At 46.1% G+C, this 24720-nt stretch overlaps 2 protein-coding genes across 11 annotated transcripts in view; one reads left to right on the forward strand and one right to left on the reverse strand.

The window, feature by feature from the left end:
* MEF2A (myocyte enhancer factor 2A) overlaps positions 1-14104 on the forward strand; it is a 73231-nt gene extending 59127 nt beyond the window's left edge. For 5 of the 8 annotated variants that reach the window (XM_065734047.1, XM_065734043.1, XM_065734040.1 and 2 more), the window contains 5 exons: positions 4174-4364; positions 5934-5957; positions 9070-9196; positions 11780-11906; positions 12310-14104. In XM_065734047.1, the coding sequence (XP_065590119.1) occupies positions 4174-4364; positions 5934-5957; positions 9070-9196; positions 11780-11906; positions 12310-12652 (812 nt within the window). In that variant the 3' untranslated portion in view covers positions 12653-14104. The remainder of the gene's footprint in view (positions 1-4173; positions 4365-5933; positions 5958-9069; positions 9197-11779; positions 11907-12309) is intronic. The other 3 variants (XM_065734046.1, XM_065734044.1, XM_065734045.1) reach the window with 1 other exon arrangement.
* A 3863-nt stretch (positions 14105-17967) lies between these two features.
* On the reverse strand, positions 17968-22511 carry LYSMD4 (LysM domain containing 4). 3 transcript variants are annotated; one of them, XM_065734029.1, is made up of 2 exons: positions 22239-22511; positions 17968-18962 (listed from the first exon to the last, which is right to left on the reverse strand). In XM_065734029.1, exons 1-2 carry the CDS (start codon positions 22509-22511, stop codon positions 18330-18332), a joined length of 906 nt encoding a protein of 301 aa, XP_065590101.1. In that variant the 3' UTR covers positions 17968-18329. The 3 variants fall into 3 exon arrangements, 2 of the variants coding, with proteins under 2 accessions (XP_065590101.1, XP_065590102.1); XM_065734030.1 differs by lacking the exon at positions 22239-22511 and adding an exon at positions 21454-21660; XR_010622050.1 differs by lacking the exon at positions 17968-18962 and adding an exon at positions 21104-21545 and having other exon boundaries at positions 22239-22291.
* Positions 22512-24720: the final 2209 nt, after the last annotated feature.

A 24720-nucleotide genomic window follows, 5' to 3' on the forward strand; every position in this document is an offset into this window, starting at 1 on the left:
AGTCTGGCTCATGTAATTGAATGCTGCATCTTGGGCTGGAGGACTAGAAATGAGATTAAGCTGCATTACGTTTCTGAAGGCAGGGGGTTCAGTTGTTGTTGAAGTAGCTGGATTTGAAAACGTAGGCTTAGGAAAGAGGGCTAAAACAAGAGGTAGGCTTGTGGATAATGGCCATGCTGGTCATTATAACAATTCAATGAAGTGTTAATTTTAAAATTTGTTTAAAATGAATTCTAGAAGTGAGAGCTTATCTTTGTGTTGGTGTCTGTTTTCCAAACACGTGTCTTGAAAGTGCGCTTGTAGTTGTGGTTAAAAAATCACAGGTAAATAAGACTCTTACAATGGAAATAAAAGCAGTAGTCTGAATTTATGCTTGCGGAGGATTTCATATTCTGTTTCCATTCTTCAGTTTGGTGTTTTTAAAGTTAAAGTTAACTGAATTTGGGGAAGTTGTATAGTGGATGTGGCAGATAACATTTCTGTGTTATACAAAATAGTCAGGAGAATTTGTGGGGGTATTAAAGTCTCAGTTTGGCAAAGTGCCGAGGAGTTGCATCATCCTGTAATGGTTATCATTTTCTGGCTCCTGACCTTATTCCAAGAAGTGCTGTGCTTTTAGTTATCCTCTCACTCTTAGCTTGTAATTTAATTTTCTTATTAGGTCTTTAACAGCAAAAAAATGCTTTAAGTTTCATATTAGAAATGAATATTCTACAGTCTTATTGCAACCACAGCATCTGGTTCTTCAAGTAAGAGGAATGAATGCTTCAGTGTTTGCTAAAAAGAAGGAGCAGGACTTTTAGCAAAATGCTTCTCTTAGGTCAATACCCCAACTGTTGTACACTTCTGCCATTTTTTCCCATCCTTAATACATATTTTCTCCAAACACTCGTTTTCTGTTTTTAAGAAGTGCTCAGCCATTTGACAGAACAAACGCTCGACTCTGCCCTGCTGCTGGAGTGAGACTGCCTGGAGGAGGCAGTGGCACAGAGTTTGTTGTTTTTGACAGCACTGTTAAAAGCATGAAATGTTTCTGAAGGATTGGCAGAGCCTTGTAATAAGGGCTGCAGGAAATGACTGTGTTGGGTGTGGGAGAAAGACACTGTCCAGATTTAACACGAGCTACCAAAGAACTTGAAAACAGAGGGCAGGAAATGGAATTCCAGGCTAGACCAAAACGTGGTACAGAGCTCCATTGTTCCTAGGGAATGTATTGTTCTAAAGTTTCAAGTGCAGTGTAGAGCAGCACAGCACTGCATGCAAAAGCAGTACTGACAGCATAGACCGAGTGATGAAATTCTGTTTATTATTCAAGCTTTCTGTTTATTATTCAAAACTTTACCAATTTGTACAGTAAGCTCTTTAAATATGCTGTCATTTTTTTTTTTTATAAAACAGAGGACACTGTAATGATGTGTTAGATATAGTTAGATATGAGTGTAGCTGTTTCCAGGTACTTTCTCTTTCCTTGCATCTTTTTCCCTGTCTGCTTAGGTTTTGCTCAGTCCCTTGGGGAAGTTTGCCTCACAACCTGATGTGGTGTGGGCTTTTCATAGCTGATGTGTACTCTCATTTATAATGGATGGGTATCGATGCAACTATTTAATAAAGATATCCCACAGTTTCAGATACCTCAGAGGTAGCACAGAACTTATGTTTTTATTGTTTCTTTGTCTGTGTGACCTACCTTTTAAAACACATTGGAATGACCCTGTACTTGTTCTGGATGCTCTTGTGCTTCATTCCTATGCCCTATGACCTGAAGCAAACCAGACACCTGCCACAGCCATTGGGAAATAAACCATTTCTGTGTGGATTTGGTTTCCCTGTGTCTGTGGTTCTGGGTTTTTTTTTTGCCTGGAGCTCCTGAAAGTCTCATCTAACCCATGATGAAAAGTTGCCAATGTTCCCCTCCTGTAGAACCGTACATTGAGTTCTTTTTTGTATTGACAAGTCTAAGCAAACTGTCCATCCTCTGTAGCTGAATTTTCTTTCTAACCTAGAAGCATCCCAATACATTGTTATTTTCTGTTGAAGAACACAGAAACTTTAATCATGAAATAGATTTTTGCTGTGGTTATGGAGGAAGAATGCTGACACAAAAAGCTTTCTCTTCTTTCTGCTATCGTTGTATCCTTTCTTTCCTGCCTGGCTTCTCAGTAAGATGGTACAATTCTCAGAAAACTGGTTCCCCTATCTCCTGTAAAAGTGCTTCAGGAAAGGACTAAATTAGAAAAAGTTGTCCTTGCCCTACGAGCCTTGAAAAAAAGGGACGTGTCAGATCATCCATGTATGGTCAGGCATCTGACAACAGTAGGAAATCCACGGAGCAACTAAGTTCGTAATTTGAAATCCTCCTTTGAAAGTTGTGAATGTACTGCTTAGCAACATGTTTGCAAGCACAATTCTTGTTCACTTTAAATCACTAAGTTCCACCCATGTATTTTTTTTTTTTTACTGAAAAATATTCAGCAGTACCTCAGTTTCCAAAAGACCTTTATAAAACTCAATAGAACATCTTTAGTTCAGTGGGAAACATTGGCAATAGGTTGGATTGGATGATCTTGAAGGTCTTTTCCAACCTCGCTGATTCTGTGGTTCTGTCTTCACATCAGCTTAAGGACTTTGTTAGTCTTACATCTTTGCTTTTTCTGCTGCTAAACATAAAATAAATCTATAAGCTTCTACTGATAGCACGTAGGGAAAAGATGAGGACTGCGTTTGACAGTTCTCCCCGTGCATTAAGGACTGGGGTAACAGAGGGAGCTCCATGGTGAAATCATGGTGAAATCACCCCTGGTTCTCGACTCAGATGAGCTTTCACCTTCATAAAATGCTGTGCTGTCCTGCTGCTAGTTACTGTTCTTCGTCCTTGACAAAATGCATGAGGAATTTTACTAAAGAAGGTACAATGTGACACTGATAACTTTCTTATTTTAATTGCTTTTAGATTAACATGTATTTAATGTAATAAAATTGGATTGGGCATAGGGGCCTATTCAAATTAGAATAATAATACAAAATTCATGCCAGCATGGTACTACAGGCTATTAGGAGAGAATTTCCCTCACATTTTTGTGTAATAGACTTCCCCTGAACGGTGACTATAAAGGCCACTTTCAGAACTGGAATGTTAGTGTAAACATAATCGTATTATGAATTGTATTTATTTATACACACACGCACGACTTCTGTAGCGTGAACGGTAGAGCTCCCTGCTGTAAAATCCTGTCACATAACAACTTTTTTCCTTTGCAGCTGAATAAGGTGTGAGTATCTGGGGAGTGCTGCTATAAATCTGGTAAAATCATTATATGGTGGCCTAAAAAAAATTCTGATAAATATGTTGTAGTGAACATGACTTGTTCTCCTGTTGCTACAGGAAAATGGCGTACTGTGCACTAAATTGTTTCAGTGTTGTGTTACTTTCTTCTGATCTGAGTGTGAACTCAAGCCTGTGTGCTGAGCATAGCCAGTTGCTGGTGACTGCAGTGCTGAAGTCAGGACTTGTACGTAGGATTGGGCTTGTCTAATTCTCCTTTAGCATGCACACCAGGAGTAAGGGGACAGGGACCTGTGTCAGATAAGTCACTGGACATAAACGACACATGTATCTGTGCCCAGAGCTCAGAATGGATTTAAAAGGAAGGCATTTGTTCTCATTACCATTACCAAGTATACTAACTGGACAATGTATATTATTGCAACTTGAAATACGTTTTATTGGTGAATAGGTATTGCAATCCTGCAGATCCTGAGTATATTTGAAGACTCCATTGCAGAAATGGGGTCTGATTCTCAGAGCAGTAATCATGTATAGGTGCACTGTGTGGAGTGGGAGTAGGGATGCAGTGGGGGTTGTGCAGAAGCACGTGTTCTAGCAAGTTTAGCCTGGAGAAAGGGAAAGAACAAAACCAAACAAAGCCAATATATGTTATTAGAAACAGTTCTTTGACATCAGTTGTTCTCAACATCTAAGCTGCTCGCAGTGCCCTTGCAGTAATACCAGCTGTATGTGTTGATCTGGTGACAGTGGCTTCTGTTTGGTTTACTCTGCACCGTTCCTCTTGTGAGAAGTTTGTATTGGAAGTTTTACGAAAGAAGGCTTATACAATTTGTACACACACCAAGATGTTGTGCTGCTGCTTCTCTTAAGGTACGTTTGTTTTTCAGGAAATGGGTTTGTGAATTCTCGAGCTTCACCAAGCCTACTCGGAACTGCTGGCGGTGGCAATGGCTTAGGCAAAGTCATGCCTACAAAGTCTCCACCTCCACCTGGAGGAGGCAATCTTGGAATGAACAATCGCAAACCGGACCTCCGTGTTGTCATCCCGCCCTCCAGCAAGGGTATGATGCCACCATTGGTAAGTTGAAACGTTTGTTCTGTAGCTGGCTTTATTCGGGGTCATAATGACGTGTTTTGCCCACACGCACAGGAAGACACTATCTCATCTGCTTGAGGTTACAGTAATAGAAAAGCCTTTTTTTTTGTTTTTTTGAAGTGTAAGATCTGACCTAAACATGGTTGAGAGAGCAATTCTAGAGATTTAGATTTGGATTTTATTTTGAGGTCTCGCTGACTTGGCACTGAGAACTTTGCTGGTTTGGAGGATGTGGGTTTTAACAAGGGTTATGCATTATTCTGTGCAGGAATAGCTCATTTTATTGGCAATACGAGCTCTATTTAACATGCCCCAAAGCAAATTTGTACCTGCTTTTCCCGGATTATAATGTTTGTGGGATATAAAACATAGCTTCAGTGGTAATGATGGTCTGAGGAAAAACTCCTGTTAAATGTGATGTACTGGAGTGCAACCTGTGTGGCACAGTGTCCTGTGCTGTGTCCCACCTTCAGTGAAGCCATGAAAGTAATGAGGATCAGTCTCATTCCCTATTTGTGTACCTTTCAATACTACTATGCAGCTTGGCATGTTGGTAATAGTGTTTGCTCAGCCTGGGTTTAACATAACACCAAGTACTGAGTCAGGCATGAAGCAACCACAGCACTGAGGGCAGAACAGGTCTGTCAGGAAGAGTTACTCTATTTCTCCTTTCATTTGGCTGGCCAAATCCTTGTGGTCTTTCATTGTCACGTAGAATTATTAAACATGGATATGCGTGTTCTCTTTTCTGTGTATAGGAGAGCGAAGCATAACTAAGAGGAGCAGGGTGTAAACAGCAGAAGAGTACTCTTGGCATAATTGTTTGTTTTTAAGATACCACAAGTGCTTACATTTGTACTGGAGTCACGATGAATAATACAAACTTAATCCAAGTAACAAAAGTTACAGTTATCCTTGGGGTAATGGTTCTTAAAGATGAGTGGTTTTTTTTAGGAATACTGAAGTGTAGAATACAGGAAATGCACTAGATAGGGTTTAAAGGGAAAATAGTTTTAAAAATAATTAGAAATAGGTACAAAAAGAGCATCACGTGGGTGCAGTTCTACTGTCAGCAGCGTGCAGTACCTCCTGACTGTGCTGCTGTCTGAATGGCATAAAATCCCACATCTTTCTTTGTCTGTCCCTGAGGAAATTGGAAGGACATTTCATACTAGAGGTGCTGGGACGGCACAGTGATTGTATGTGAGAAATACTTGGTTACTTTGCTCACTGTGTATTGCATCAGTCCAGCCAGAAGCAGCTGTATTGCATATTTACATATGATGTCAATGTGTAGTTGTGTTCTTGTTTTTATCATTTTTTTTCCTGCTTTAGTTTTACCAAAATATGTTTCGTAGTGCAGTATTTTTAATTAAGGACCTGCATTACATAACGCACTCCTGGCGGTGTCAGTTACAGAGTCAGGCTGCAAATTCACATTATTAACTGAAATGAATAAAAATGTAAAGCACGAACATGACTTTTTCTTTCATCTTTGAAAGCAATGCTATTTTTAGTAACTGTGTTATCCCTCTTGTTTGCTGAGTACAGACGGAGGAGGATGAATTGGAGTTGGTGAGTCTGGGCTCCTGTTTGATGAGACACAGCGAGACAGCAGCTTTTTGCTACAGTTCTGTTTAACTGTAGTTTCATTTCATGTTTTAAATAATTCCAGTGTTCCCTTGGTAGCAGATTGAAATACAATTGTTTATCGAACTTAAAAATGGACCAATTCAAGTTGAACGCGCATCCAAAGTCAAACACTTTCCAATTGTAAAAATTTTTTCTGAAACCATTTCTGTTTTTCTTGGAGGGAACATTGGAAAAGAGCCTTACGGAGTAACTGTCCATGTGTGTAGCATGTTGAATGTGTTTTGCTTTATGAAACATAAACAGCCACTTATCCCCTAAATTATTGCAGTATTTTTAGAAAGTGGCCTCACTCCTGACGCTCTTCAGATAGAAACACGAGCCGTGTGCGACTGACTTTCACGGAGATGATATCACTGCTGATGAGGTCACCTTTTGAGTTTAGAATTATTTCATCCTGCGTGAGATTATCAAACCACAGGGGTGTTCCCTGTTTACCAAAAGGAGTGGAGAATTGCAAAATGTATTATTCTACCTTTTTTTTTTTTTCCAGTGGAAAGATATTTTGTTTTCGAAAGGAAACTCCTGGGATTTGTGTTTTTTCTATTTTTTTTTTCCCCAAAAGGTTTTAACATTTGGCATTCTGTCTGGAAAATAACGTAAGGCTAAAATAATCTGTCACTTATTTCTAGAGCAATTTGCAAATTGTTGAGCTGCATCAAGTGCAGTCCTAAAGGTCCACCAAGGGCTCTGCGTTTTGCACAACTTGATCTGGTTTCCAACATGGACCTGTTGCTAACAGGAGGCTCTGATTGCATGAAAGCATGGAAAATGTAGTGACGTAGATACATTTCTTAATACGTGCATGCTTTTGGTTGATTTTTTACCTCACACGTAAGGAATAGATACACAGAAGGAAGGGGGAATGACGTTTTGCAATTCAGTGTGGTAGTTTCTAAGCTTCATTGGGCTGCCTTGTCAGCAGAGCGGATCCCCAGGGCTGCCGTGCACCGTCTTCCCACCTCTGTGGGAAGTGTCTGGTTTCCAGTGCAAGAGAGAGAGCTTTAATTCAACGTAGGAACGCTTAATCAAAATAGCATTGCATAAATGTCAGAAATTGGATTTGTGCAAAAGCAATTGAATTAAGGCATTCTCCTGCTAAAATTGCTGTGCTCTTGGCAACGTGAGATGATGAGTCGCGAAGGAGGGCCGTGCGGATGCTGCGTGGACAGCGGGCCCTCTAGCGGCTGTGACACAGGCTGCTGGGGGGGGCACGGAGGAGAAGGGGCAGTGCCCTCCTCATAGCTGCACCTGTAGGGAATGGCTCTGACCGCGCTCCTTTCTGATGCTGATTGTGTTGGGTCTGCTTGGAACCGAACAGGGAGCATGAAAAGCAGAGATGGCGGTAGCGTGAAGCAGAGGTATCAGCTCTTCTGTCCTCCTGTCACGTGCACAGCTTAAGAAATGGGCTGACACTCCAAGAGCAACAAGTGCTGGATACATCCAGATACTTCTCAGTGCCTTTGTGTGGCTGAGTAACTCAGAAAATAAACCGCCTCAGAAAAACCACCTTTATTATCCACTCAAAAAAAAAAAAAGCAAAAAATCCCATGGGGAAATCCTTTGGCCTGGATTGTTTCCCAGTGTACTCCTCTTAACTTTTCCATTATGCAGTAATCCCAACTTTATAGGCTGCCGTCCAAGAAAGCTTTGGAAAAAGGTAATTCCTGACAGACAAAGATCTGCTCCAATAACTTATCTTACAGCCAGATAAACTCGGTCTAGTGGAGATTTTCTGAAGTCCCTAAGTGATTTAGAAGGATAAATTGCCCAGAAAATCAGTGGGGCTCACTTTGAGGTTTTAGGGCTTTGAAACCTGGGAAGTGGAGCAGATCCCGGAGGCTGTGGGGCTCAGGGCCCTCCTGCAGCACTCGGGCTGGGCCAGGCTGTACCGCACCCATTTAATATGGTGGCTGCGGTGTGCTTGAATAAAGCTAGGAAGGGAAACTCTACAAAAGAGCAAAAACCCCACTATTTCTGTAGCAGATACATTTATACAGAGACGGAGGAGGGATTGCCATACAAATGTACGAAGCGGTGTGAGCTCCAGCTCCCCCCACAGGGGGTGCTTCTTTGAGAACATGGAAGTACAGAGCGCAGGGAGAGGGAAGTTTGGAGTCCTTGTAGGAAAATGAAGCATCTCCTGTTCAAAAAGAAACCCCACAGCATCGCCTGCATGGAGAGCCTTGTGCCTGTGACAGTGCTGTGCTGTCTGCTGGCGTTCAGCACAATATTTAATGCAACGTTTTCTAAACAGCAGATTTTGTCGAAGAGCTTAACGTGAGTGATATGTTTGCTACAGATGTTCACTTCACTATATGGCAAAGAAGGACTGCTCACGCCTACAGCTAGAACAGATAATGTGAGACTGTGGAGTTCAGCTGTTTTTTCTGTCAGAAAGCATCGTTGTTCTGCATTAGCTCAAATGTCATTTGCTTTGAAACGTATCTGCACTCTAACAAGTGCTTCACCGGTTTCCCAGGAGCCATGGGAACAGCAGCAGTGTTTCCTCTCCAGGGCCTCCCCAGCAGCAGTGCACGCGATCGCTGCGTTGTGTCGGGGCAGGTGTAGGCAGCGCAGGGTCAGAGCTGGCAGCTGAGATGTGACAGCTTAACAACTGGAAAGTGGGCTCTCCTCTCTAACAGAACTGCAACTCTGCCTTAAATCCTCCTTAAAAATTAGCCTTAAAACCCCTTCAGTCACTTAAGAACTTCTGAGAGTTGTTGTGTGTATCTCTAAGAAATTGCATTATGTTCTTGTCCCACAACTGAAACAATCACTGCTGAGATGTGCATGCCCTTGACGGACCAGAGAGGCTTCTCCCATCTCTCTCTCCTGTTTGCTGAGTCTGTTTTTGGCTGAGCCTCGGAATGTTTAGGTTTGTTTAGAAAATCCATCCCGATGAGAGCTGTGTATCGTAAACTAAAACGTAACGCAAAGCACCGCACTTCATTTGCGCGCTGTCTGCAGTAGCACGTCTCTTTCCGTGGCTCTGACCGACGTCACAAGGCACGTTCTTATTTTTCATCGTTCATAGAATACCCAAAGGATAAGCAGTTCCCAGTCCACGCAGCCTCTCGCTACCCCCGTGGTGTCTGTGACAACTCCCAGCTTGCCGCCGCAGGGACTCGTGTACTCGGCCATGCCCACTGCCTACAACACTGGTAAGCACTGCCTTCGTCACTGATTCGTGAGCCCAGAACATTTGCATTTCTGTCACACTTGGCTTTATTTCGCTGCTCGGTTGAAATGAAGGCTTTTATTCATCCAGAAAAGAGCCTTCCGAATGTAAAATGTGTCAGTGTTGAGACTTGCAGCCGGAAGGAGCTCTGTCACACTGCACACAGCTGAATGCAGAAAGCAGCTGTGAACGCAGTGCGTTGGCACCGTGGTGGTGTGGCTGTCCATCTGGGGGGTGGCACAGCCTCATGCTGATGCTCCGGGTGCACTGAGCCCCACACTGCAGGGACGTCCCAGGTTCCAGTTTGCAGAAAGCACAGGGAGGGCCCCTCCCTCTGTGGCCAAGTTGTCCTCAGTGGGGCAGGGAGCTGCTGGAGGGCACATGGGAGTTTCTGAAGGACTTCACAACTGCTTTGCTATCCTGAGTGTGATTCAGGTAATTTGTTAACCTGACGATTACTGTCTGTTACGTGGCTCGGGCTGTGGTGCCTCCTGCTCTTTGTCCACACCAACAGAGTTAACTCAGGGCCTGCTTCTGAGGTTCTGCATTTATCACAGAGCCCATATGCAGCAGGTGAAGGATTTCTTGGTGACTGCTTCCTTGAAAGGGCACACCTGATGGACTCAGGCCGGGCTGGGCTGGCCACTGATGATCTGTGATGCATGGTTTGATTTCCAAATGCACTTGCAGAGAAACTGCGTGGCCAATAAGTGTAAGACTTTAAGTCTGAGTTAAGTTAGCTGTTGCTTAAAAGCAAGTGGGAAAACAAAGGGGATAGCTGCCCAGTTTGCTGTCCTTTCTAGGTGAAATCTGGTTAAGACACTCGAATGTAAATGCTATAATATTTGTTATAAGGCAATTTGTGACCTGGGGAGCACTGTGTCGGCAATAGTAGCACTCAAGTCTTAACTTGGTAGGCTTTCAATTAATGATTGTATATGCCCCCAGCAGAATTAAAGGCCACTCACATTAAATACTTTGCAGATGAATCTGTAATGCATTTCCTGGCTGACACTGTTTTATGCAAGAAAACTTTTTAAAGGAGATTTTTCTGGTGGTGTGTGAGCACTCCTCGTGGGCAGACACTCGAGGCAGTTTCCAACGTATGCTGACCTCTGAAACCAAAGAACAGAGAAGGCAGCATATGATGTGTTTTAAAATTAAAATCAGGCAGATTTTTAACCACGGTGGTGTTCCCTTCGTGGGGGCACGGGTGCACTTGTTCAGGAGCTGACACGTGTCCTGCGGGCAGCGAAGGCTCGGGCTGAGCAGCTGCTACCTGAGCTCTTCCCTTTTGATTTCTCTTCTTCTGTTTTCCTCCTGTCAGAGGGCTCTGCTGGGCAAAAAAAGCCCACGAGGGCACAGCAGGAAACAAAGCATGGCCTTGTGCAAAGGTCAGGGCAAATCCAAAGAAACCGTATTTTGTGTATGTAGAAAGTAGCTGGAACTTGAGTCAAACAAAGACTTCTTGTGTTTGATTTCTGCAAGGATGGGCACCATCAGGAGTCTGTCCTGAAAGGGGAACAGAACAAGTGGCATCCCTCCAGAATCATTTTCCTGACAAAAGGGCTGCATTTTGTTCACTGACTTTCAGTTTGGTTTATTTTTAAGCTTTAAAGGACTTCATGAAGTTTAGTTAGTTTGTACCTGAAGCCATCTGTCAGCTCAACAGCTGGAATCTGTTTTGCTCCCGTTTCCCCTTCCTTACAACTCTATCAGTGTGCCCATTAGCTGCTCTCAGTGCTCTTTCTGCACTGCTTTGCCTTAGAGGCACTGCCCTGCACCCACTGTGTGCAGGGCTCTGGTTTGCAGAGGCACTGTTCAGTCATTGGTGTATTGAAGGGTTCTGCTGTGGGAGTGCATGAAGAACAGGAGTGTTGGTGGTGGTGGTTGCTGCCCTGAGGGGTAAGGGCCAGAGAAGCAAAAGAAATGGGACTTGAAACCAGAAAAGTTGCCAAGCTTATGTCCACGTGTTGCTGATTGTCATGGCTCTCGTAGCTCTGTAGGTTGAGTCCATGTCATTGGAGGGCTGGATTTCTTTATTTGTCTTGCAAATCTTACATTCCTGCTGGGTACAGATGCCAGCTGAGAGGCAGCAGAAAGGCAGTGTATGCAGCTGCTGGGCTGCAGCCAGGGTTCCCAGTGTCCTCACGGGGATTCCTGCTGTGCTGCATCTCTGAGCAGCGTGGCTGCCTGCACTGCAGCCTCCCTCTGTGCTCCCAGAGAGAGGCAAACCCAGGCACGCTGCACAGAGTGAGTTGGTACAGGGGCAGGGGGAGACCGAGAGAGGCAAATCGTAATGGTTTGGGTGTTTTAGGACAACGCTAGGACAGCACACTGACAGCACTCCTTGAGTGGGGTTCTGGTTAACTGCAGGCGATGTAAGTTTGGCTGCCAGGTATTGAGGTAGAGCTGAGGGCTCCTTTGGGCCACCTGGAGGTGCTGTGGGCAGGAAGCCTTTGTGTGACTGCGTCTGTATCACTTATGCTTATATATGTGTGTGTGTGTGTACATGTAAGTACATATAAATAAATCTGTTAATACACTTTATCTGTTTTTCCCTCAGATTACTCCTTGACTAGTGCAGACCTGTCTGCCTTGCAGGGATTTAACTCCCCAGGAATGCTGTCTTTAGGGCAGGTCTCTGCCTGGCAGCAGCACCATCTCGGTCCAGCAACCCTCAGCTCTCTCGTGTAAGTAGATGTGTAACAGGCAGTACTGCACGGTGGGGAGCTATGGCTGCTGAATAATCTGCCCTGGGAAATACATTACACAAAACCATTTTGCTTTTCTTTCTGCCTCCAATGTGTACGTTGCTTTTCGGTTGCTCTGTGTGGATTTAACCCGTGTCCTTTCTGCAGGACATCCCGTGCATGCTGCCCTGCTGCGGTCAGCACCGCCGTCAGCTGCACTGCTGGAAAGGCAGACTGCTGCTGCTCGTGTGTAACATCAGCTCTTTAATGGGTGCTTTCCTTCTCGTTAGTGAGCAGTGTTCATTGAGGTGCTTGTTCCAAGGATGCTGATCCCACCGCCGCAGGGACGGTCCTTTTCTTCCTCGCGTTTCCTTACTTCTTCCTTTGCTTCTCTTTTTCCCAGTACTGGCAGCCAGCTATCTCAGGGTTCAAACTTATCCATTAACACCAACCAAAACATCAACATAAAATCTGAACCGATTTCACCTCCCCGGGACCGCGTCACCCCCTCCGGGTTCCCGCAGCAGCCGCAGCCCCCGCAGCCCCCGCAGCCGCCGCAGCGCCAGGAGATGGGTCGCTCTCCTGTCGACAGCCTCAGCAGCTCCAGCAGCTCGTACGACGGCAGCGACCGGGAGGACCCTCGCAGCGATTTCCACTCGCCCGTGGTGCTGGGGAGGCCGCCCAACTCAGAAGATAGAGAGAGCCCGTCAGTAAAACGAATGCGGATGGACACGTGGGTGACATAAACGTGCGGGGCTGCCTCTTCCCTTTTGTGTTCTCCAAATGAACTGTCCTGACATATCTAAATTTATAAATAAGGACATAAGTATATTTATATGTATATACATACGTGCATATATATATCTTCACATGCATATATATGTGCTAGTGTGTGTAGCATACACAGAATCATCAGGCACTTATTACAAACTCCTTGTATAGCTGCAGATGTCCCATGGTAAAACGTAACAGAACAATCCTATAGGTATTGATCTAGTCTGGCACTTACCTGGACTTGTTGTTTTAATAATATAACCTGTTTTGCAAAGAAACATTGTACCCGTATTATAATCCTACCACACTAGATTGCAGAAACCAAGAGGGCTCGCCTGTAGTAACGTCCCTGTGTGTTTTATTAAAGCTGTATGGTTACTTGTAGTTAAGAAATAATGCTTTGTAGCAGCAGAGCAGTAGAAAAGCAGGAAGAAGAAAGCAATACTGTACATAAAATGACCTTTATATTACCCAACCTGGCATGGGTCTCTATTGCAGAGGGTGCATGGAGAAGGGCTGATGCTAGAGAAAAATAAAAAAAAACAAAAACCCTGTTTTGCACGTGCAAAAAAAATAAAAATAGTGTATTGGGTCAAAGAAGTGATTTTTTTAATGAGTGAGAGAGAGAAATAGAGAACTCGCATGAAATATTCAGAAAATATTAGCCTAGAAAATAGAACGTTAACAAAGTAAAATTAATATATTAAGTTATAATTGGAATATGTTTGACAAATTTGTTTTTACGTTCATACCTTTGAAAAATATAGAAACGGATTTTAGCTCATGTATATTTTATATTAAAGAAAACAATACCCTAATGAATTGAAGACTATATATAAAGTTATATACAGTACTTTTGAACACATTCTGCTATGAATTATTTATATAAGCCAAAGCTGTACGTTGTAGCTTTTTTGTAGAGTATAGTTTTATCTTATTTTGACTTTCTAGTTTTTGCTTTCCGAGATGAAAAGGAAAAACTTGCAGGCGGAACCTTGGGGGAAAAATAAGCCATGAACACTTCTATGTAAATTGAAATTTGAGCCAAACTCTTTGTGTATATAGCATCTTAAATATATTATCACCTTTGGTGTAAGTACCTATGTATTGTACGTTCACCAGATTAAAAAGTATATTTTTGTGGATTGACGCCGACTTGAGAAAGGCGAGGTCCTTATTAAGTAGAGTATTCACTGTTTAATATTTACTATTTTGTTAAATATACTGTACTTTCTTTGGATTTTAATTATTATTAATATTATTATCCAGATTTTTCAGAGGGTGTATAAAGGGGTCGTCCCCCTCACTGGTGGTGAATGTGTGCCGTTAAATTGTAATCTCTGTGCTGTATGGTTAAGCTTCATTATACATTTTATATATATGTATATAAATAGCAAAGTGGCAAAAAAGAAACAAAAAACAAATCCGGCGTTAAGTTCATCCTGCATAAATACAGCAGATCTGCTACAGCACTCTGTGAGGCACTGCTTAAAAACTGCCTCTTCCGAGGAGGAAACAAAACAGCAGAAAAAGCTTGACCTAATTTCTCCTGCTAGGGAGATAACACATATCAGATGAGCACACAAAAGGTTTCTGAAGTGGTACGTGGTTTGGGATGGAAGTGGGTGCTCCTCTGTGTCAGAGCAGGAGTGGGATGTGTGGAGAGGGCAGCCCCTGTGGGGAGCAGCACTCTGCAGGCACCTCCTTCCTGCACACGCTCCTTTATGCTGGGAAGCCAACTTGTTTGGTGATCATCAACCACCGCTGCTGGTGGCTCTGGGGGAAAAAAGACAACAGTGCCATTGTTACTGAAACGCTGCAGCCAGCCCCTGCTACTTACCTGATTTCAGCAGACCTTTGAAATTCATTGATATTTTAACTATGGAAAACTCACTCCAGCGGGGACAGCTGCAGCTCCCTTCTTGGCAGCTCACTTCAGTGTGGCTGGAGGAGCAAGGCGGTGCTCCCAGCAGTGCTCTGCTGCTTCTGAGCACGAACAGGTCCAGCTGTGGTGCTCTGCACTCAGCTCCTGGCTGTGGAGACCTGGCTGCCCTCATTCCTGTACCACTGCAGAGAACCTTTCGATGCTTGCAGAAGTTATGTGGTTTTCTTCACTATTTATGCACATATATGAACTTTGCTGTACATCCGAGTGGGAGTTCTGCATTCACATTTACTGTCTATTTTCTTGTGTGCCTTACGAGATGGCTTTGCTGACTGTATCTCAGTAGTCTTTATTTCTATGCAGGTTTGTAAACAGTACTATTACTGTTTTCTTAAAGAAAAAAAAGCTACACAAGGGTTAGAGTTTGTATTGAAATTGCACCTACGAGTTAAAAACCCAAGCAGGAGGTTGTTCAGAACTGCTCCTGGCACTGCTCAGGCGTTGCCCTGTGCCCCATCCCCTCCCACAGCCGCAGCAGGACGCGCTGCCCGTGTTCTCTCCTCGTGGGAGAATCTGACGCCACTGAATCATGGGGAAACCTGATTTTTAATAACAGGTAGCTCACTTTGGAACAGACTTTTTTTAGGAATTGTAAAGATGTTTTATAATAAGAAAAAAAAAAAAGACATAGCACAGATATTTCAACAGTTGAAAAATACTTTTTTTAGCTAATAACTATATTGAAGTTTCAAGCGAATCCAATCCTCGACGGAACCCATTGAAGCCTGAGCGACTTCAGAGTCCTATCTCCTGTGGTGACAAATCACCCCTCCATCTCTGAGCTCTCACTGTAGTATTTAAAAACTCACATGTATTCAGACATCCCCGGTCAGGGATTGGTCAGAGAGAAACGCTTCAGCCTTTCCTTTCACTCCAAGGACACTAATGCATCAGGAACTGCGAATTGCTGTGCGCACAAGAAATACATAGTAAATAAGGAACATAATAACTCCTAACAATCGATCACGGGAAGAAGTTGAATTAGAATGTGAAAGAAAGACTTCAGTGTAAACGTTTAAATCTTAGTAGAAACTTTCTTCACTTTGCTGTGCAAGAGAACACTGCTTTGCTATATTTAAAATGGCTTTTTTAAAAGAGATTTATGTATTTGGTAAATGTTTGTAGTCAACAGTTCACAACGAAGCTGTTCACGGTTTAATGCTGACAAGCCGTTTGGCGGCACAAGCTGGACTTTGTTGCCATCCTTGAGACGAATCTTTTAAGAAAAAAAAATAAGTTAATCTCAATTTTTTTTCCCTGAATGTGTTGTTTTTTCTTCAATATACAATAAATATTCTAGTGAACTTTTTATCAAATGGTTAAGAAAAAATGCTAGAGGTTGTTGTAAAATATTTGTATCCTGCATTCACTAAAGTAAAGATACTGGCTTTTACTGTGTACTCCGGACTCTGTCGTGTTTGCAGAGCACAATGTCCGTCCGTTCTGTGCCATTCTCCCCCGGCAGTGCCCAAAGTCCTCCTGCGATCTGCACCTCAGGTTCTGTTTTTAAGCTGTACCCACAGTTCTTTTAACTGCAGTCCGTCCTCGGGACACGCGCTCCGCATTCGAGCTGAGGACTGAAGCACTCTGAGATCACAAAACACAGAAGAGACCCGAAGGTGAACTCGTACTTACAGCACTGCTGTCCCTGCTGGGAGCACAGGAGGGGCCCGACCTCTGCAGGACTGCTCTGCCACAAAGGCAAACGTGACAGCTCAGCACGCTCCGAACGCACCTGGCAGTGCTGTGCATGACTGCACGGCCTCTTCCTGAACAACACACCAGAAAACAAACTGAAAAACACACACCCGACACGCGCTCTGGGGTGGGTAAGTGCCCCTTGTGCTTTTATTTCATTCCACTCGATTTAAAAATGGTATCGATCCCCTCTTCCCAACCACGAGGGATACTTCTTCACAGAAGAAAATACAAGTTTATTTTCCCCCATTACAAGGTATTTTGGGCTTCTCAGTCACAACTTAGGTTCACTCAGGCTCTCCTGAGCACTTTTTAAGGCTGCAGGAACCCAGGGTGACAGGGTAGCACCGCAGGGCTCCGCTCGCTTTGTGCAACGCTCCTTTCCCCCCCACACCTTTTGTGCTACACAGAAGGTGCTGCCAGGCTGCTCCCCTCACCCATCCTCATCACTCCTGCTCAGTTTTAGGCAATGACAACATAGGGCCTTAAAAAACAAATAAATACAAAAAACAACTGACAAAACCCAAACCAGCAACTTACACATGGAGACACGAGGCTGCAGGCATTCTGTTCAGCATCAGCCCAATGCCAGGGTCCCTAAATCAGGGTCCCTAAAAGCACTGCCCCAGGCAGGCACTGCCCCAGCAGCTCAGCTTGAGACAAATGGATGCTGTGCTTTGTTCTGCAGGCATCTCATTGATGGGAACACAGCAAATGGTGGAGAGGCTGCAGTGTGGGGCAACGACAAACTGCTGCTCCACGTCCCTGCCCACCTGCTCTGCCTCTGCACAGCTCCCCATGAGCTGCCACACCAGCTGCCTGCTGCTGTCCCTCGTCCCCTCCCCGGGGGTTTCATGCCACTGTGCTACATTAATACCTCAGCATTTCGATCTAGAGAGTCTCTCTCTGCAGTCCCTGAATGTGTAGAATTCAAAAGTTTTGGGGACAATTCTCTCCAGCAAAACTCTTCCCCCAAAGCCTCATTCCTCCTCACTTCCAGCGCGCAGTGTTCATCGACACAGCTCACACACCAGGGTTACAGGCAGCTCAGCCATACAACCTCCACCCATCCTTCACAGCAGCTTCCTACTCCCCATCTAGAAAGGATTTGACACATCCTTCTGTGGCTACCGGACGTAAAATTGGGCTTCTCCACTGGACTTTATACTTGAACTCAGCAGCGCTCTCTCATTTGAAGAGTACAAGGAAGGAAACTTAAGTCCATGACTGCAGTGACATCTGAGATGCACCACTACAGATTCACAGCGCAAGCAGGGAACAGCTAGACTTCCCCACACCAAGAAAGTCCTTGAGAAGAGCACACCATCCCACAAGCCTAACTCTGCTCTCGCAGCTCCTCTGCCAACACTGTGCTGCCACACTGCCGTGGCTCCAGCCCAGCAGAACCCTGGCGAAAGCGAGGACTCCGCATGAGCTCTGCCTGCAGGGACAGCTCTCAAGAGGTCTCTGAAGGACTTCGACCAGGAGAAAAGGTCTGGCCTCACCATCCTGCCTCGGGGTTGAAGCACCCACTGCTTAGATGCCCTTGGGCATGGTGCAGCAGTGAGGTGCCCCTGTGCTGTGCCACACCCCCACTAACCAACTAAAAGCCACTGCTTTTTGGGTTATTTATGCCAAGGCTGCCACGCTCTGCAAGACAGAAAAATGACAATTCATTGAAAACGCTGAGTCCTCACCCCTATCCTAAGCAAAATGTATTTTCTTAAAGACACTGCCCCCAGCTTTGCTATCACACCAACTCTGCACTCTATCACAGAAGAAAAGGGTTCAGCTTCTTACACAAAACCATTCATAAGAAATACCTGAAGCAAGCAAGAAGAGCAAACTGCTTCAAAACACTTTCCCTCATCGGAGCTCACACTTGTTAAGCCAGCTGCCTGTTGGTCTTCACAAGCAACAGAGCATCCTTCCATAAAATCACATCTCCGTTCAGCCAAGCTCAGGACTACATCAACTACTTAAAAAGAAAGGAAATACCCGTACTGTTATCCCCCTGACTGCACCCGTGTCACAGGCACCGGCCCGCGGGTGCCGGGAGGGGAGGCAGTATTCGGCTGTTTCTCCCCCTTAGCATTCTTATCTACCACGGAGCTTTGCAGTAATTTCCCTCCCAACGCATCTGCTGAAATATTTGAGGTTGCTGTTGTGTTGGAGGTGTGGGCCGCCGGGCCGTTCTCTTGCGTTTTAAAATAGACGATATAAAACACTGGCAGGACGATTCCTACCAAGAGCATAATAAAAACCGCGTTCCACCACTGGATCCCACAGTCTGCACCGCTGCTGCTCTCCCGCTTCCCCGCCTCAGCCGGCGGCCTCTGCTGCACCTCCACGCGGTACTCAGCACTCAGCTCCGCCTGCACCGCGTCGCGGATGCTCCTGTCGATGCCCCTGAAGTAGTCCAGCAGCTGCGTGCTGTCAGCAGAGCCGGCGGCGGCAGCGTCGTGCTCCGCTCCGTCCGTCCACGTCACGCCGCTCTGGGAGCGCGCAGCGGGCAGCGGCCTCAGCTCCTTGCTGCTCTCTGTCAGCAGCCCGTGGGTCTTCACCGGGATCTTGATGGACTTCAAAGCGTACAAGTCCTGCTCCCTGATGAAGTTGTTGACGCGTTTGATGTCTGCGACCTACGAGATCCGAAAAAGGACATGAGGATTAGTTCAGAACCACCCGACCTTTTGCCAGGGTTGAAGCAAGACGTGGCTGCAAAACCAGCCTGAAAAGGAGAGCAAGTTCTGTCTGCGGGCTCTTCAGAGACTTTCCAGCAGTTGCAGACATGCTCCAGGTCCTGCAGGTTAAAGATGCTCCTGTTATGTCTACAACCCACTGCACGTACAACTGCAGTGCTTTTGCACCTCTTGTATGCTGTGTTTCTTACCAAGCCATTCCTTGCTCTTTGCTTTCATTACCTTTCCCTCACTTTTTCATCTGGCAAGAGGAGCCCTTAGAGCAAACCTTCTGAAAACAGTTACGCCTTCAGCAGCCGACAAGTGCTTAAGGTGAGGGGAAAATAGCAGCACGAGCAAGCAAAACCCTCCTCTGCTCAGAAAGGGATGTCAGAGCAAGCAGCGACAGCATGCAGCATCTTCGGAGCACGCTGCAGTTCTGAAAGCAATAGTGCAGGCTGGAGGAAAGCAGTGGGCACCTCTCCCGTGCAGGCATGAGCACCCTCTGCTCACACTGATCAGCCTCTCCCCTGCACAACTGCTCTGTTCAGCTCACCTCTCCTCAGCTGGTACAAGCTCCCCACGTACATTTAAGGCAATAACATCCACCTGTGAGCGCTGTTGGATGTCGGTGTGTCCCCAGGGTCCGCACCTGTGCTTGGTGTTTGCACCCAGCAGCCGTGCAAGCAGCAGTAAGGACAGCAAGAAAACACACCACACACGTAGTGCAGGTCAATTAGGACTGCTAGTATCAAAAAACAAAGACAGCAGCAAAGCAGCATCTCCTTATTTAATGTTAAGTAAAGAGAAGGCAGCTCAATGCAGCGTGCACTAATCACTGCCTAAATCCTCCACTGAAGAGGACTAACAGGCCCACCAACACATGCAAGCAGCAAGCCAAGGCTGCTAAGCAGCCACAAAGCAACCTTGAAGGAAGGATTGGAGGAGGGAAAGCGGAGGGAACAGCAGGACCCTGACCCAAAGAGACCCAACACCTCCAACACAGCACCTAGGAGAAGTCTGATTTGTTCTTCTAGAAGTTAATTACTGCATCATTTTCATTCACTGCATTGGTTCCACAGGCAAGCCTGCTATGTCACAGCTGGGCAGCAGGACTGCACTGAAATGGAGAGGGGACACAGATGCCCAAACCTCACGCTTACTCTTCACAGCCTGAGACATCAGAAAGCAGGGTGTTTAATGCAGACCCTAATCTGGTGCCCCTGAAGCTACAGGAATCCTCAGCTGCTGGATCAGACCCCTCACAGCTTGCCTCAGCAAAGCACCAGGAATTCAACTCTCCAGAATTACTTTCTCATGAAATAACAATCTGACACTAAGCCTCCTAACTGAAGCTGTGCTTCAATTTTCTGTTTTGTTCCAATGAAAACAGATTACTGGGACAGTAAATATCCCCCGCAGTGTCCGCAATCAAACTGCAGTGCTGTGCTAAAGCTCTAGAAACAGAAAGTGGAGCAGTGCTCACACAAAAACAACAAAGCTGATGGGAAGAATGCAAAGCACTAGGCTGAGCGAGCTGTTTGGGCTTATTATTTGTACTCTTTTTTTGGCTGCAGCGAGCTCCTCTTCTCCCAGCTGAAAACTATGCCAAAAGCAGGCCCAGACTATACATGGTCAAGAATAAAATTGTAAGTTTGTAGTGCTTTGCATCTCTGCCAAGATATCTGTTGCACACACAAGACTTCCTTGCACTGCCTCAATTCCCCCACCCCATGTAGGTCCTGATGACTCTGAAACCAGCAACAAATTCTCACTAATTTCAAGGAAAGCTCATCCTGGAATTTTTAAACACAGCTGCATTTTTTGCAAGCCTCCAAATCTTCCTTGCTGACATCCCATAGTATTCCAGGAGCTTCCTAACTGTGCAAATCCCACGGACTACATCGACACTGACCAGTGCCAGCCTGTAAGCAGATACAGAGTTCCCAATCAGAACCATTTCCATCTCTCTTCAACGTAACAGGAATCAATCAGCAGCACGCACGGTGAAGGGAGAGGGGCAGGACACTGCTGTGGGAGGAGCACGCTGCCTGCCTCCCAGAGTGCTCCTCACTTACACCACAGGAGGCACGCTCACGTTTTTTCCTAATGTGAACCAACTGTTGACAATCTTCCTCCTCTGAGTTCAGTAAACCGCTATGATTTGGCAGAAGTGATTGTTATCTGCTGAAGAAGAGTATATGGCTGTTACAAAGTCATCTGCTGTGGCTCTACTGCTTTCAATCAAGGTCTGTGTAAGCCCTATCAAGCTCTCTTCTTCACAGCTCATCAGCAGAACCTAGAAGGGCCTTTGTTTTGTTTTTGTTTCTAAGGGAATGGGAGGGGAGGAAGTGTCTCAGCTTCTCTAAGCCCTCTTGCTTCAGCTGTACCTTACAGCTGTGTTATTAAGTGCAACAGTACTGCAACAGTTCAGCCAGAACTGTATCATTACCACCAACCAGGCCACCATCCAACTGTTTGCATTATGCAACTTTTTAATCACAGCCCAGCTCATAGATAAAGGAGCATGTAGGTTAAGGGAGGCTCGAAAAATCAAGCTGTAACTGCTAAGCAACGGGGTGTTCCTAATGTTCATCACGTCATTACAGTTGTCATTGTTTTTTCCTATTAAACCCTCCACTTCAAACCCAGAATGTGTGCTTTTCAGTGTGCTCTGAATCCAGAGACAATCTCTGCACGCACTGTTCCCTGCCCGCAGCTGCCTGAGCAGTGTGTGCCTCTGGGAACTGCAGGAGCCCATCAAAGCCCCCGTGTGACATCTCTCCTACTCGAGGTCCACCTCAGATGCAGTGCTTCCCAGTGATACGGAAGCTCATCCCTTTCAAAATAAGGAACAAAAAAGGAAAGCAGACCAGGCCCCATCAGAGTGGTGCTGTTCAATTAGCTCCAAACCTGTAACCTCCGAGAGGGCAGCGCTCTCACCCTCACTTCTGTACTCAGCTTCCTACTTTCTGTCCTCACTTAGTGCAAATCATGATTTCACTGAAGTCACCCAAATTAATCAAGAAACCAGGTCACACGAGATGACATCTCCCTCGGCTCAAGAGCTCTCTTTTTACCTTTGTCCAGCCCACCGTTACCCAGATGCTGACCATGCACGAAACACCCAGGGCTGTCAGACAACAAGGAGCCTCCACGCAACTCCGGGAAGCAAGCTGTGTGTATAACAGATCTGTAAAGTAACGTAAAACAAAAGCCAACAGAGCTAGCTCTTACTTTGCAACCGTACTGCAGGGCAAGCTTGTTCAGGCTGTCATCCTCGGTGACCTCTCGCTCCAGGAGCACCACATCCCCAGCTCTGTCCCGAGCAGCGCTGCTCCGCCGCTGCTCTCTGCCCCGGGGCCGCAGCTCGGTGACATTGAGCTCCTCCTCTGATGACTCCTCCGAGTCAGAACGGCCACCTGGGAACACGTACACCTGCCCGCCCGGGTAGTTGTGGATGGTGACGGGAGCCTGAAAGGCTCTGCTCCGGCTCTCGTTCAGCCTCATCTCTTATAGCAGCGCCTAGAACAAAGCAGATGTTTCCGTCTTTCGGACCGTCAGCGTTTGTCTCTCGGCGCCCAACCCTGGGAGCGCGGGCAGAAAGCACGCGAGCCGCTCACAGCCACGGGCACGGCCTCCGCGTTCACCCAGCACCGCTCACCCCCCAGACACACCGACCCCACAGCGACAGCGCCGCACGCAGACCCGGCGCCGCGCACAGCGCGCGCAAATCCCACTCCAAGGTCAGAACGATGCCGCCCCGCGCCGCTCCCCCTCCGGCCCCGCCCGCACCGCGTCCTGCCGCCTCCTCCCGGGGAACGGCGGAGCGCTCCGGGGCGGCCTCGGCCCACATCCGCCGCACCGACCCCCGCCCTCGGCCCCGCGCCGACCGCACGTACACACCAACCTAACTCCGGCTCTCCGCCGACTCCTTCTTCCATTGGCTGGCGGCGAGGGAAGGCGGGCCCTCAGCGCCACTCAACCAATGGGAAGCGGGGAAGGGCGGCGGACAGAGGTTGGTTGAGAGGTCGGCGTCTCTTAAAGGGCCCGCGCTGCTCCTGATCCCACGTGGCGCGGTCGCAAGTTGGAGCGAAATCGTTCACCCGTTTCCTCTGCCACGTGGGCTATTAACAAGAAAAATGTAGAACGAAGAGTAATCAATAAAAGATGGGGGTGGGAACCCTCAAAAATCCTGAACTGTGGTCCTGATAGAACATACAGCACAAGTTAAAGAAATGCTTCTCCAGCATCTGCTTCTTAATTTCAACCAGTTACCCCTGTTCAGTCGAGCATAAAATGGGAAAGACTCCAAAAGAGCACTGTGAGGAATCTGCTGATACTTCTGGTATCACTGAATTACATGTCAGTGAAGTTAACCTCTGTTTTAAACTCAGAAGTACGAGCCAAGTAGAACAAAATAATCCTCTCTCCCACATCTGGAGATGGACTAAGCTTATGTGAGTGCTGCGTACACATTTGACTGAGTTACATACAGCAACAAGTTCAAGAGGTAGATACCCCGGGCACACAACTTAGGAAAGAAAACTTCAGTTAAATATAATTAATAACAGGCATATATTTAATATAGTTAATTGAGCTATGGAGGTTACTCTAAGTGCACGTTTGGGTTCCACCTCACCTCTCAGGATGATCTCTCCAGTTGGAAGTGCACGTCTAGCTCAGCAGTTTCCAAACTCAGCCATGGGCAATTCCACACACGAGGACAACTCCTGCCACCGACGGCCCTCGAAGGGTCTTGGGTTGAAAATAAGGAACGAGCTGATGGTTTAGGGGTCCCATCTGGAAGGAAGAACAAAGCCTGTGTTTGTGCTGCTGTGTAGTAGCAAGTTGGCTTACCAAAAGCTTCCCACGTCATCCATGGGGGACTTCCCAACTGAGGGGCAGCCGGAGCCAGACAAGACCTACCCCTTCCTTACATCAGGGTACACCCAGCCCTGCAGCATGGGGCACACACAGTGGCTTGAAGTCCTCCCCAGAGAGAAGCCTGCTGTTGCCTTGCAAGGAGAAGCAGATTTTGTCAACTCTGAGTCAGTGTGTGAAGCTCTGAGCACACCATACCTCCGACTTCTTCCAGGGAAGAAGCTCTCATGTCCACCCTTGCCAGTTTTTTTCCCCCTCGTAACATAGCAGGCATTACAATAAACATGCAGCTTCATCACTCATCTCCAGCTCAGACATCAGATTACTCCCACCTACGACGACTAAGTTTGCAACTACACCGTGACTCAGGATTGAGACTTTCATCTTGGGAACCCACAGTGCAAATCTAAACAGCACTGCTGTCTCCTGGAGGAGATAACATGTCTTTGCTCAGAGACGTAGTTCTATGCTTGGCTTCCAGCGAGCAGCACCATTTGGCTCTGGCTGCCTGCTTTATGTGATAGCAGAGACTGAATTACTTAAGAAAAAACAGACACTTACTCTTCATATAAAAGCAAATGGCAAATTAGAAGTGGTTTTAATTTTGCAGTTTGTATTTTCTTGGGATTATGCCAAATCCTGGAGCCCACACTCCACACCCTGTCCTGCTGGAGGAATTTGGCTAGGGAACACACCGTAAGATTTGTTCCCTTTCCTCTCCTTTACCCTTAAAATCCTGAGTACTGGTAAAATCCTGCTCCTCCACCCCCCTTCCTGCAACTGTGAAGAACAGGAATGTTCCTGGGAAGAAACCCAGGCTGAATCACATTCAGAA

The sequence above is a fragment of the Cyrtonyx montezumae genome, unplaced genomic scaffold, assembly GCF_038088225.1.
Source record: "Cyrtonyx montezumae isolate F1298 unplaced genomic scaffold, pur_monq_1.0 scaffold_17, whole genome shotgun sequence".
Classification (NCBI taxonomy): Eukaryota; Metazoa; Chordata; class Aves; order Galliformes; family Odontophoridae; genus Cyrtonyx; species Cyrtonyx montezumae.

Excerpts from the sequence above, each read along its gene's own strand:
- LYSMD4 (XM_065734029.1), bottom strand. The coding sequence starts at position 22,511 with ATGAGGCTGAACGAGAGCCGGAGCAGAGCCTTTCAGGCTCCCGTCACC. Across the intron at positions 18,963-22,238 it reads CCCTGCAGTACGGTTGCAAA|GTCGCAGACATCAAACGCGT; the intron begins GTAAGAGCTAGC and ends CGGATCTCGTAG.